This window comes from Dermacentor albipictus, chromosome 1, assembly GCF_038994185.2.
Source record: "Dermacentor albipictus isolate Rhodes 1998 colony chromosome 1, USDA_Dalb.pri_finalv2, whole genome shotgun sequence".
NCBI lineage: Eukaryota > Metazoa > Arthropoda > Arachnida > Ixodida > Ixodidae > Dermacentor > Dermacentor albipictus.
Genome location: NC_091821.1, coordinates 52,489,093 through 52,502,346, shown reverse-complemented (window position 1 = coordinate 52,502,346; position 13,254 = coordinate 52,489,093). Strand labels below are relative to the sequence as shown.

The 13,254-nt window shown below is 47.0% G+C and overlaps 1 protein-coding gene across 4 annotated transcripts in view; it reads left to right on the top strand.

Annotated features, from left to right (window-relative positions):
- LOC135911997 (nose resistant to fluoxetine protein 6-like) overlaps positions 1-13,254 on the top strand; it is a 187,916-nt gene that overhangs the window by 145,883 nt on the left and 28,779 nt on the right. For all 4 annotated transcript variants that reach the window (XM_070521067.1, XM_065444373.1, XM_070521072.1 and 1 more), the window contains exons 6-9: positions 963-1,145; positions 2,814-2,907; positions 5,993-6,094; positions 7,538-7,703. In XM_070521067.1, the coding sequence (XP_070377168.1) occupies positions 963-1,145; positions 2,814-2,907; positions 5,993-6,094; positions 7,538-7,703 (545 nt within the window). The remainder of the gene's footprint in view (positions 1-962; positions 1,146-2,813; positions 2,908-5,992; positions 6,095-7,537; positions 7,704-13,254) is intronic.

Genomic DNA, 13,254 nt, shown 5'->3' with positions numbered 1-13,254 from the left:
ACTTTCACGAAGGCCGCTCAATGCCGCGGCGAGAAAGAACGTGAACAGAAAAGAAATAAACGCAGATAGACAGAGAGTGAGAGAGAGGGAGAGACCGACATTATGAAATAACAGGCAGATGTACGTTCGGGGAGGACTAAGCACGGGCACCTGCCGCTGGTGAAACTGCAAGGCTCGGTGTCGGTGACGTAGAGGGTCTAGCTTTAATTCCAAGCCATTACACAGCCAATACGCACAAAACTACCATCGTTGTTCTGTTTAAACCAAGTATTTCACGCAGCGATCGAACGATACCCATCGGAACATGCAATTTCCACCCCTGAAACTCAAACCTCAGGATACGCTCTGCAGCCTTGTCTCTTGTATGTTCTCTGCATCTCCATTTTGTACAGAACCGGGCCTGTGCGTTTTCTGTCATTGGCATTGCATTAGCGACTTGCTGTAAAGGACTACTGATAAAATAAAATTGCCATTGATATACGCTCACACTGTGTACTTTAGGCCGCCTTCTAGGGGGTCTCTTTATGCACATTTTGTCATTAGACGTGTAGAGCACAGCACGAAGACATCAAAATGACGTGACGGCGCGGAAAGGTGGCACGATAGAAAACGGGGGAAAAAAAAAAGGCCCCTCTTAGGTTCACAGCCTAAGAGCATCTAATACTTTACTCAGTGCTATGAGGTAGCCACGCAGACAGCCATTTGTCTATTGGTGATATTAGTTTCCCTTCACCCCAAATCAGCGCCTAAAACATAAGTCGTACTAGAGAGGACGTGTTTAGGATGGCATTTATAACCTGTTCGAGCGCGGTACAATTAATGTATGACAACATTTACTTGCCTAACAAGGCTCGGTCTCTTATTACCTTTCCTAACGCTCCCTGCTGGTGTCGTGTGATGTTTATTTTGGCTTTTCTTTTCTCTATCGCTTTTTTTTGCATACCGGTGTCACACGAACACAGACCGACTCGTGGAGGGTCTGGCGAGCTTCTCGCTGGTGCGCAACACGCGGTCGCTGTTCAGCCGTTCGGAGCACGTGTCCGGGCCGCTGGAGGCCCTCAATGGCATACGCGTCATCTCCTGCTTCTGGATCGTGCTGGGACACATCTACTTTCTTACCGACCTTTCCACCTACATCCGCTTCGGTGAGTTTTAAACTGCACGTGCACGCACTTCAACACTGCCAGGCAGTGCCACTTCGATGAAAAATAACGCGTCGAATTGACAGTAATTTTTAGTTTCTCCTTTTTTTTTGCTTCGTTCCTTCTGTATGAACCTTTAGGTGTCACAAATGTCCCAGTTTCCTTCCTCGTAGGGGCCGCATATTTGTCATAATGCGTGCACCGAAGAATACTTTTTTTGTGTGTGTGCATTCGACCTCTCGCGAAGCTTGTTTGCGCAAATGCATGACTTCAGCTGTGCTTGCTTGAGCAAGTAGTGGGGAAGCCACGTGGCATTATGATAAACCAGCGTTTTGAGTGCGTGCCCATACACGTGATAATGTCAAGAAAGAAAAGCCCCAGGTGACTTTCGTGACAAATAAGGGTAATGTAATCTTCTTATATCACTCATCTGCCCCAGTTTTTCTTTCTTTCTTGTCTGCTGCGATAAACACTCACGACAAGAATAAAAGTTGGATGTGACGACATTTGTCCCGGGAGAGTTGTTTACTCATTCACTGCGGAACACATGTTATGGAAAGATTTTCAGAAATTTCTGCTAGAGAGAGAAGGACGTTCGATCTCCGGCACGCTGGTCCCTGGCACGAGCCCCCAGCGGGCATTTGCTAATATCGTCAAGCGTACTTTGAAATCCAGGCTAACTAGGTAAATCCGTACGGCGAAAAAACAACAACCCTACTGCTGTTTCAACTCTCGCCGTAGTTTGAAGAAGAGGCCTTCTTTGCAGGCTTCAGATCGATTGGTCGTTCGTGTGATATGGGCATCTGGCCACTTTCGTCTCGTCAAATTAGACGATTTGAGGCATTCTAGAACACGTAGGATAACGAAAAAGGCGTCAAAATGAAGCTCGGTACGAAAAAAAAAAACATCAAGTTAGCGTAGAGCTTTGTACAGAGCAGTAATAATGCGTGATTAGCACAAAACGGCCGAAATGAAACCCAGATGCGATCGTTCAAACTGCGTGCGCCTAAAACCGGAACAGGAGGTGTGGCTTTACTCAACGAAGAATATGGGTCGATACCGGAAATAGTGCAGTTTACAAATATGGGTCGATCCCGAAGATTGGGCGCTATAACCAGCAAAACACGTGGTACTATAATGCGACTACGAAGACCTTAGCTTCCTTCGATATCAACCGATCGTGACTCACCTTTTGTTTTCCCCCTGGTCAGTAGAGCAACCAACGAAATAAAGAGGAAAACGAAGCTCGTGCTCGAGGCACCTTTGCATGATGTCGGCCTTGTGCACATGGCATACAGCTTGCTTCCACATTCATAACCAGGAAGTATCACAGCCACTCACAAAGAAACTTTCTACAGTTAAGGCGTGTTCTCTCTTTTGGGAGATAATTGGAAGGAGAGATCGCGTCAGCATGTTTGGAGCGCTTTGTTCCAATATTGGAAGTGTTGACGTGCGATACCACCAAAAACGTTTCTAATCGACATCGGTGCTTCTGAGAATCTAGAGGGGCAAATCTTCGCTTTTGCCAGTATTTCAGGGGCCAGATTTTATAACAATTCTTTTCATTCTGCATTTTCTTTGGCCTTCGTCATTAGATTGCAGGTATACGACCGCAGTATTTGCAGCAACGACTTATTGACACCGTCGCGGCTTTGTTCTTTTGTTTCACAGCTTCCCTAACCAAGCTGCAACTTCTGTTCAAAGACTTCTTGTTCACGCTGGTCGAGAACTTCACGCTGCCTGTTGACACCTTCTTTTTCATCACGTGAGTTCTCGGTTTGGATATTCACTAAAGATCGCGTAGAGGACAGATGATAAACAGAGCAAATTGGCTATTATTACTAAGGGCTTCCTTACTCGTAAGTGTAGACTTATTCGCCAATAAGATTGCGCACACATGAATGAGGCGGTAATAATAATAAAAAAATACGTGGCGAGGCAAGTGCAGAAAAATCGGCACCGGACACGCCGACTCGTTCTCAGTATGAAGTGGCACGCTCACTTGTTTACGTAGTACATATGACAGCTTAGATCTACAGCCATGATTATAGTCGCAAGTTCGTTCACCGGTTTACGCTTGCTACCGCAAACCCTGAACACCCTTTAGCTGCAGGCGCACGTGCTCAAAAAACGTAGTCATTTCGAGGTCGAATGTGACTCGCAGAAACACACGAGACTTCACGATTGATACAACTTATCATTCGCGATACATATATGCAATTTTGCTGTTTCTATTTTAGATACACCTAGCATCTTTGCTCACGCCACGATCGTAACTCATGTCGAAATTTATGTAATAGGTCTATAGTTTGACTTTTTTCGTCAAAACTGAAAATTAATAAAAACGGTATTGTTTTGCCTTTCGAAAATTCGTTTTTAACAAAAAAATGTCAGTATTACAGGACAGCTTAGCCCTGGAACACATGAGGAGATATAGAACCAAGCCATGGAATTTACTTATTTGAGCGGTAGAGGCACGGCACAGGGCTGCTACTATTTTATGAGAGTCAGCTGCGAAAAAGGTGCGCTTCGGGTCGCTATAATCAAAAGTTGGTGACTCTCAGGGTAAGAATAATTTAACGTTGTTGGTTTCCTTTGGAATATGGCCACGCGAGAAAGATCGAATACCCCCTTTAACTTTTTATTGCATTTAGTAACGACTGATGTGACAGTTCTGCATATGCGCTTAGTGTAGCTGTCACATGGCCACTGGGAAATGTTTGAAGCCTTGAAAGGGCCCCTCACCAGGTCTGGACATTTTGAGCTGACAAACGCCGTGCATACAATGCGCGCTAACGATCGTGTCTGCTAAGCATTACATCCCTACGCATCGTGGAAGAGCTTAAATTTCAAACCTAACGCCGTTTGCTCTTCTCGCGGGCGTCGCGCTCCTAGCTGGAAAGCTGACGTCAAGCGCGCAAGTTCGCCTACGTATATGGCAGCACTGTGACGTCACCTATAGTGACATGCGACTTCGATAATTATTCAACGCAACATCAGTCATTTGTTTAGTAGGTTGCTTCAATTGAGGAATTAAAGATTAAAGAAGTAATAAAGCGTACAAACCCAGTGTACGGGGTTTTTTTTTTTACTTCATACTGTAGCAAGAGATATGTTCTCCGCTTCGTCTGCTTGTTCCCACGTCGTGCAGTCGTGCGCGCAGAGAACGAAACTATGCCATTTTCTACCGTGTTCCAAGGGCGCGATCATGCTCTTTCATCCTCTTGCGTCTGCCTCGGTGCTCGTGATTGTGGCACTGACTTACACCGCTAATCAGGTTTTCTAGTGCAGAGCGTGCAAAATCGTCCGTTGCGCTTAACGAGACAAACGCAACAGCTCGCGCGCGAGACCGTCACCGGAAGTGCACCACTCAGCAAAAACGCGCGCGCACGCGCGCGCGAGAGAGAGAGATAGAGAGAGAGAAGCAGGCGGGGCCCGTGATGTATTCCTCACGCGATCATCAGGATCCGATATGGAAGAATGCAGGGAAGGAATTTCCCTTGCAGAGGCTAGACGGGGAAAGCGGAGAATGTCTATATTGGCGGTGACGCTCGCCTCCTGAAATCGTGGGTTCGCGGCACTTCACATGTTTCTATTTCTGCTATTAATGAGCTAAATTGAAAAATCCTTGTGGTAGAACACTACTTAGAGCGCACGTAACAACTTCCAGCGAATAAACAAAATTTGCTGTGTGGCATGGTGAGGGGCCTTTAAGCAAGCTCACTAAGTGTCTCCACGGATACATTTGACAGTTGCGCATGTATCCTTATGGCACCACGTTAACAGTCTTGCCTTTTTAGTACTTACCGCTACAGCAAGCTTACACCGATAAAGAATGTCAACAGAAGCCACAGCGTATTACCTTATTTAAATATGCCTCAGAGGTTGTTCAAAGAACAGGTAAATCCCGGCCGCGGCGGCCGCATTTCGATAGGGGCGAAATGCAAAAACACCTGTGCACTTAGATTTAGGCGCACGGTAAAGAACTTCAGGTGATCCAAATTATTCGGGAGTCCCCCACTACGGCGTGCTTCATAATCATATCGTGCTTTTGGCACGTAAAATCCCATAATTTAATTGTTTAAAGAACAAGCAGACTTCCATATAAATAACTGCCCTCCTCTACCCCTCCCCCCCCCCCAAAAAAAAAAGAAGGAGTTCGGTGCGTGAAACAAAATTAGCTGAAAAAGCCGCTAAGCTTTCCTGGCGAATATATTACCATTGAAAAAAACGAAATAAAATAGATTCCGTCATCTGGACGAACGCCAGAAAATAGTGCGACGAGGTTCTTTAAAAAAAAAGTCGAACGCGCTTGACTTTTTATGTCAAAAGGCCTGAGATAAGGAAATGTATGTACTGTAGAGCAAAAGAAGATATAACCGCCATTACATTAGTTGCAGCAATGTTAGTATTTATGTAATAAGTGCAGGTAATATTGCCGGACCTTCACTATGAAGTAAATTACGAGTGCTGTGCCCTGTGTGCACGTTAAAGAACCCCAGGTGGTCATAATTAATCAGGAGTCCTCCACTACAGTGTACATCATAATCACATCGTAGTTTTCGCATGTGAAACCTCACAATGTAATTTTTAATTTTTAAAGCACGAGTGATTCTCGTTCCGTTCACTCTTACGCGTGCACATGTAAAGTAAGCTGGAGGCTAGATGAATTGAAATGTAGACATGCAGGATCAAGGAAACGATGATGCCTTTGAGCTTTTTGTTAAGATGAACCGTGTGCGCGCTTATGCTGCCACTTTTACAGTTAATGCATTTCGATAGCCCATTACTTTTCCCCTCGTGCTTGCTTTTTACTTCTGTTGTCGGCTGCCTGTCTGTTCTGTCAACAGTGGCCTGCTCCTGTCATACAACGAGAGGAAGAGGTCTCACCAAACGAAGAACAGCGCCGGTCTCTGCAACATGATCTCCATGGTCTTCCACAGATACTGGAGGTAGTGCACGCTTATCAGTCAATGAAGATCACGATTACTCCCGTGTTCGCTCTTCAAGGGTATAACAAATCGCATGTACGGTGGTTTAACGTTAATATCACGGTGCTAGTGTATGCTCAAAAAGTTAAACCTCGCAAAAATGTGCCCTCAGTCAACCAGTGTCTTGCCTCTTCAACTATAGCACGTCTTTATTTTTTTACATTTTATAGTATTTTCTTGTAGTTGTTGGTGTTTCCTACTTTCTTTTGAATTTTTCTCTCTCCTTTAGCCTGCTACAGTTATACTCATAGCACTCCGAGAAAGTGTCGCGAATCGATCTTCTTTCTCATATGCCGAATAATATCAGATATAATGCAATGTTCACACGTTAGTTCAATATCACATGTTTACGACGGCTGCTATTGATATGATGCATATATCACTCAAACAACCAGTAGATAAAATGCATCATACATGACTTGCACGTTTAAGGGTAGGCAGACACGGAAGCCGTTGGAGCAGGTATTGACAAAGGTGGCTCGTCACGTTGTCACCAAACTAATATGCGCTAAATGATGAGAGGGTATCCACACATGCGCAGGCATACTACACAGCGGCTGCACCTATGTATAGAACAGGTGCCAATGGCGTGCCACGCGCACACGTGGTGTCTGCTGTAAAGTATTGCCAGTCGGAAAGTATGCTTAAATGTTGTCCGCACACAACACTTTACATGGTCGTCCTTTAGTATCTAAGGGGTCCGCTAAAACTGTTTTGATGCCACATATTTGGTATGCACCGGCACGCCCACTGTTTAACTGTGACTATCACGTTCGACGGTGACACTAATAGTTCGCTTTGAGGTCTCATTCTTTACCTCTTGCACTGAAACTAGCCGGGAGACATGTTGGGTAACGAGGAAGTTGGCTAGCTTGTACCAACTCCGGCTCGATACCTTAGGTTAAGTGACCACTGGGAACCAGCATCAGTGTTTCGCTTTGTGTGTACACTGAAGAATTAGGAGCACACCAAAGACGAATATTAGGATAAGCTAGCTTGACAGGTAACATCCCTGTTGAATTACGAATATGGCAGCCTTACAAACAAAGGGCGGGTGGAGTTGTCACGTTGGAGGAGACGTCACGTTGGTGGAGACGTCAAGCTAGTGAATTGTGTCTCGATAAATGTGCTTTATTAATACTTGTAATGTTCACAAATTATTTAAAGCAGAAAACACAAAAATACGACAAACCTCCCACCATATCTTTCCGGAGTCACAGGACATCTGAAATGAGATATGTTGCAGCTCCATGCATTTGTCACCAGACACTCCAGTGACGACATACCTGAATCAGGAAAAGGAGGCGTACATAGCGTTGATTCCAGTCGTTTTTGTGAAGCTGACATGGTTGCGGGGAATGTTCTCTTAGAATGACGTGTGCATCTGGGTTTCTCTGCGTGCAGGATGACGCCGGCATTCGGACTTGCCACGGCGCTGTTCGTGCTCATGCCGGCGTTTGGAAGTGGGCCCATGTGGGGCGACGTGCTGGGCCTGGCCACTGAGAACTGCAGGCTCTATTGGTGGACCAACATGCTTTATTTCAGCAACTATCTGCCATACAGCAAAATGGTATACTGGCACTCGCGAACTGCTCTCTGCTGCTTTCTGCAAAGTTCTTTTTTTTATTGATTTTTTAAATTGTTTTGAAGCATAATGGAACTTACACACATATACGAAAAAATCACTACTTCTTGCAAGGCGTGTTGGTTCATACTTATTACGGTGTAAATGGACGTCAAAGAAAGTGAAGGTAATATGTATTCGAAGAAGTTTGTTTCGTGGAAAAAGTCTAGCAAGGACTGGTGAAATGGCCCATGTATGCAACGTTGCAACTCAAGAGCGCGGCCCAGACGAAGATCGGTTGCCCTTAGAGATCGTTATAGGCAGTAGGGTGTGGAGGCAAGATGTATCGCTGGATATGTAGCTACCTACATATGAGATATTTCTTCATACTCACCAAGGACAGCCCGACTTCCCAGCATTATACAGTAACCGCGCGGTCCCTCAGGGCGGAGTACTTATCCCCACGCTCTTCAATCTGTCACTCGTTGGACTCGCTGACATCCTTCCCAGTGCCGTGTTCGGCATTCCGTCTGTGCCAACGACACTTGTACTTGGACGTCGGGTGTGACTCGGCTCCAGCTTCCCGGGAGGCTTCAGAAGTCAGTAACTTTAACATCATCCTAAACTCGCGAACAAGAACGGCAAATTTATTGTTAAAAGGGGGCATATGCGGGGGTCATTTACCAGTAAAAGATTATATCCATACGTATTATCCGTCAACGGACATCTCATCTCGTGCAGCACAAGTCACAGATTTTGGGGGCGGTGATTGACACCGACCTCTCCTGAACTCGTGTGAATTACCTTAAATAACCGTTGACGGCAATTTGCCATTTGTTTAGGTTTCTAACAAGAAATACTTGATGAGTGTCAATACACTCTGTGCTCCAACTTTACAGGGTCCTTACTTATTGGATTTCTATGGTACAGCCTACCTGTCATCTCCAACACATGCAGAACTAACCTGGATACAATCCAAATGATTCAAGCACCCCTCATGATATATATGCCTTGATCAACCATGGAGCGTATAAACGACAGAGGCTATTGCAATCGCTCAAGATTTTGCGACCAGGACGATTATTGCCATTGACACAATGCGCGTACAAAGCAGACATTCACCTAGAACCCTACCCACCGCCTCACCAGCCTCCCAGCGGAAAGGTCCCATACGACATTCAGTGCGACTGCCTTCGCACATCATGCATCGCTTATATCAGAGTACACACCTGCGGCTAGGCCACCTCCATGGTGTGTGAGACGTCCTCAAGTAAAGAGCGCAATTCCAGGATTTGAGAAAAAGTCTGACTTCCGGTCATCTACGCTCAAGCAACTCAGTTTACTCCTATTGTATGAGAAATACGGCAACTGCACGCAGGTTTTTACTGATGGCTCAACTATATCGACTATTTGAAGTTGCGCTACAAGCCGGCATTACAATGTGTGTAGTCATTTCTCCGATATGTAACTCGGAACCAACTGACGTGGGAACTTATGGAGCTCAAACAACACTTGAAATAAAAAGGCCATGAGATTTATATCGAATGTTTACGCGGCCACTGCGGTTTCACTGAAAATGATGTCGCATTCAAGGCTGCTCAGACGTCACATGAAGAAGACCACTGCGTCCCGATTTAACTTTCTTGGACAAACGCTGCGAAGCACGCATACTCTCGTTAGCTGAGTGGAATATCGCACATGTAAGACGCACACACAAGGCGCACCTGAATGCAATGACTGCAGAGACTGAACCCTTCGTTACAACTCAGATCCCCGCCAGGACTGCACCGACGCGAGGCATCTCTTATGTGTCGATTGTGGTTCGGAGTTGATTTCATGAGAGCTTACATGTATTCAGCGCTAAGTGAAATAGCGGACAGTCCTGTATATGATGTCGGCGACTGCGAGGAGAACATAGACCACCTATTGTGTCACCATACTGGATTCTACATACGAAGACAATCAATGTACAATGCATTAAGACGACTAGATGTTCGTCCACTGGGCGTACAGATACTACTGGAACACTTTTCGAGAACGACTAGTTCGTGCGAGAGCCTGCAGGTGACTGCGTGGTGGTGTCTCTGCACGGTAGCACATTCACCGATTTCCTCTCTCTCTCCTTTCTATTCCCCGTCTCCCTTCCCCCACCGTAGGGTAGCCAGCCAGATGCTTTTCTGGTCAACATACCTATATTTTCTTTTTATTATCTCTCTCTCTCTCTATCAGGGACCGCGGACGTGGTTGTTGTAGCCTGGGCAGGACTAGCAAGTGTGTCACATTCACTACCTTATTGGAGGTGGTACAAAACGGGAATGGGGATCTCTATGTCGCGATATACTGCTGTGGTTAGAGGGCGGTCACAGCGAGTGCAAACAGCGACACAAGTGTTAGCGCAACACCGACGTGAAGTCTCCGAAGCGCCACCTCTCGGCGTGTGAGCCCAGCTTCGAGGCTGAAAAATACGGAAGTATAAATGCTCGTGTGACGCGTAGAAAACTATCCTTTTGACGTAGCAGTTTCCCACAGGCATCTTCGGGAAACTTCGGTACTGGGTGAGGCTGCGGGCGGGTGATTGGTAGAATCAGCTTCGAACTGGTCAGGTAGAGCCACGCGTGGGACCCACTTAACACGGATCAGTATATAGGGGCGTTTCTGGTCAGCTGGTATATGGCAGGTGATAACAACATGGATCAAGCTACGCGACGGACGTCGTTAATTGCTAGCGTGAAGTCGGTGCGGATGACACGCTTCGAATACCGCGCGAAGTGGCGTCAGTGAGTTCAACCAACACCTCCTAGAACCATTTGCAGGCTTACACGTCACGTGACATGACGTCAGCCACGTCACGGCCCATTTGTGGCTTTGATAACGCATGTTTTATGTCCTAAATGATGGGCTACAGTGTTGCGGTAGATTTTATGAAATGAAAAGCTGCAATGCGATGTGAACACTTGTTCGGGCTTTTTTCGTCTAATACCCATTTTTCAGCCAGACTAGTCACTAGTGTCTGCTCCCATTTTGCGCACAAGCGTACATGGCTAGCCAGTGAAATCGGCGATGTGATGTTTGAAGCCGCGAAGGAAGCGAGCGCTGGAGGAGGAAGGCGCCTGGAGGTGTAGAAGAAAATCGCGCGCTGGGGAAAGTACGGAGGAGCGCCCTGAGCGCGTTAGGGTGCCTCGATGTCAGCGCCGGCTCCCGAAGCGTGACATCGAGGCACCCTAGAGCGCGCGGCAAAGGAACGCCACCTAGAGAAAGTCCAGATGGCGTTCAGGAAAACGGAAAAGGATACAGGAGGCCAAGAGTCACGGAGGAGGATGGTAGGCGGAGGTGCGCTAGGTTGATCTTCTCTGACAGTTGCTACAGGTTGCGTGTGCGGTATGGATTTACCGGGTTCGTCTCGTGCCGAGAACGTAGTACAAAGGTATGAGGCACAAAGGTATGAGTCGACTTTGCTGATCTGTGCTCCGTAATAGTTGTCATTGACTGTAAGGTTATCGACAACTGCCATAGAAGCTTTCAGCCAAGGTCTGCTCTCCTGAGCAACGCTCAGAAATTGTCCATGTTCTCATTTTAATTGTTTTTATTTTTTGAGTGGGGGCCTACGTTTTTGGCAGTAATATTACTCGTAGGCGCTTGTTCAGTTCACGAAGTGTTGAGAAACGCAGCTTCTCCTGCTGAGCTTCGTTGCCACAGGTTTTTTTCGAGGCCTAAGGAAGTAGTGATTTTCGCCGGCTTCTGTTCCCGTCAGGCGCCTCGTGTGAATTCTGCTCTGGCTTCGAAGGGTAGGATGGGCACCCAAGGAACAATATTGGCGTCGCAAGCAGTACGGCGCTATTCCACATCTAGAACTGTACCTGTCCGCGGATCAGTTTACGATGTACTCCGTTCCTGACACGAAGTGGTAAAATGAACGGCGCACACCTGCACGAGCGTAGAACACGTGTGGTAGTTTGCAGCGAGTTAACACCGTAGCAATCGCTGTTTTACTACTTCTGCAATGCGACGATCCCTCTTCAAGCGCCGTGTGTAAGGGCGCTACTCTGGCTTTTCTTGATCGTTTATTTTCTGGGTTACTTTCAGTCTTCGCGTACTTTTGTATGGGTTTACAACAGACACGGCGGGCCGCACCAGGCTCTCGAATAGTGCCAGACGCGTTTGCCGCCAATTCATGCGAAGCCGTATGCGTCGGATAAATCCTACGCGTGTGTAACGAAGAAGGGTAGCCGCCTGCGCCACAGCACCATCGCTACCGGCATGAGCTCGTGGTTGCTGTCTTTCGCCGAACGCTTGTGACGGCTACCTGTTCGCGCCCGTTGCTAATAAATCTCTTAGCAAGTGGTGGACGTGCTGGGTTTCGACCACCCTGGAACTTCGGAGTCGCACTCTACCTTGCTAAGAGATTTATTAGCAACGGGCGCGAACGGGTAGCTGTCACAAGCGTTCGGCGAAAGACAGCAACCACGAGCTCATGCCGGTAGCGATGGTGCTGTGGCGCAGGCGGCTACCCTTCTTCGTTACACGTGTGACGCTAATTTACGAGAAAATGAATGTTCCCCCAGAAGCAACTACAAGGAATATTGCCCTAGAATACCGCATTCAAGTGGCAGAACATGAGTGACGACAATGAGTGCTCCCAAAGGTAATGAACTGCAAGAAAGTACCTGGAATGGCACCAACCCGAGTGCCACCACCTTTTGCAATTGAATATATTTGCGCTTTCTTCCCTTTGCCCACAACACTTGTTCGGCATCACAACTTCAACTATTCAACCACACAGAGGTAGTCCACCAGTCAAGACATGACGCGCGACGATTCTGAAAGCGATCCCGTACACACTGCGACGAAACGTGGTCGTGGCACTGGCGGGCGCCTTCTAGGAACGACAAGCCGGCAGGAAGTGACGGCAAAATTTTGAGCGCCGGCCTGGAAATAGTTCTAAGGAAGTGTTGGTTCAATCTGCTTCGTGTGGCTACAACTTCAGCGAGACACGCTGGTGGTTCAGGTTGGCTACGTACGGGCATGTCTGTCCTTCATCTGGTAGTTTTGTCCGCACCATGCCAGCTTCGATACTTCTATCGACATATCATGCACAAGAGTTTTGTGCCACTCCTTCAAGGATATCGTTCACGTAACGCTGCCCTGTCAGTGTGTGATTGAATGACCACTGAAACTGGTGCCGATTGCGCTTTACCCAGTGTAGATTGGAGTCCCTCCAATAGTGTGTATTATGCAAATTTCCCTAGGTGTTTCTACGAAAATTGGCTTCATCTGTGCACATGACGTTGCTCAAAAAGTCCGGAGACTCATCGGCATCTGCGAGGACCCAATTCGAGAAATCTAGACGATATCTACAGGTCGCTATCTTCTAAGCATTGGTGCTGGTTAAGCTGGTACGGGTGAAAGGCCGTCATTTAGAATTCTCAAAACTGATGACCTGGAAATTGGTACTTGGAGTGGGCGGCCACGTCCCACAAGCTGGCATGAGGGTTTGAGGCCATAAATGCTAGAACAACCGTGCGTATGCAAGGACTCAAAGATGGAGTCCTCCACCGCT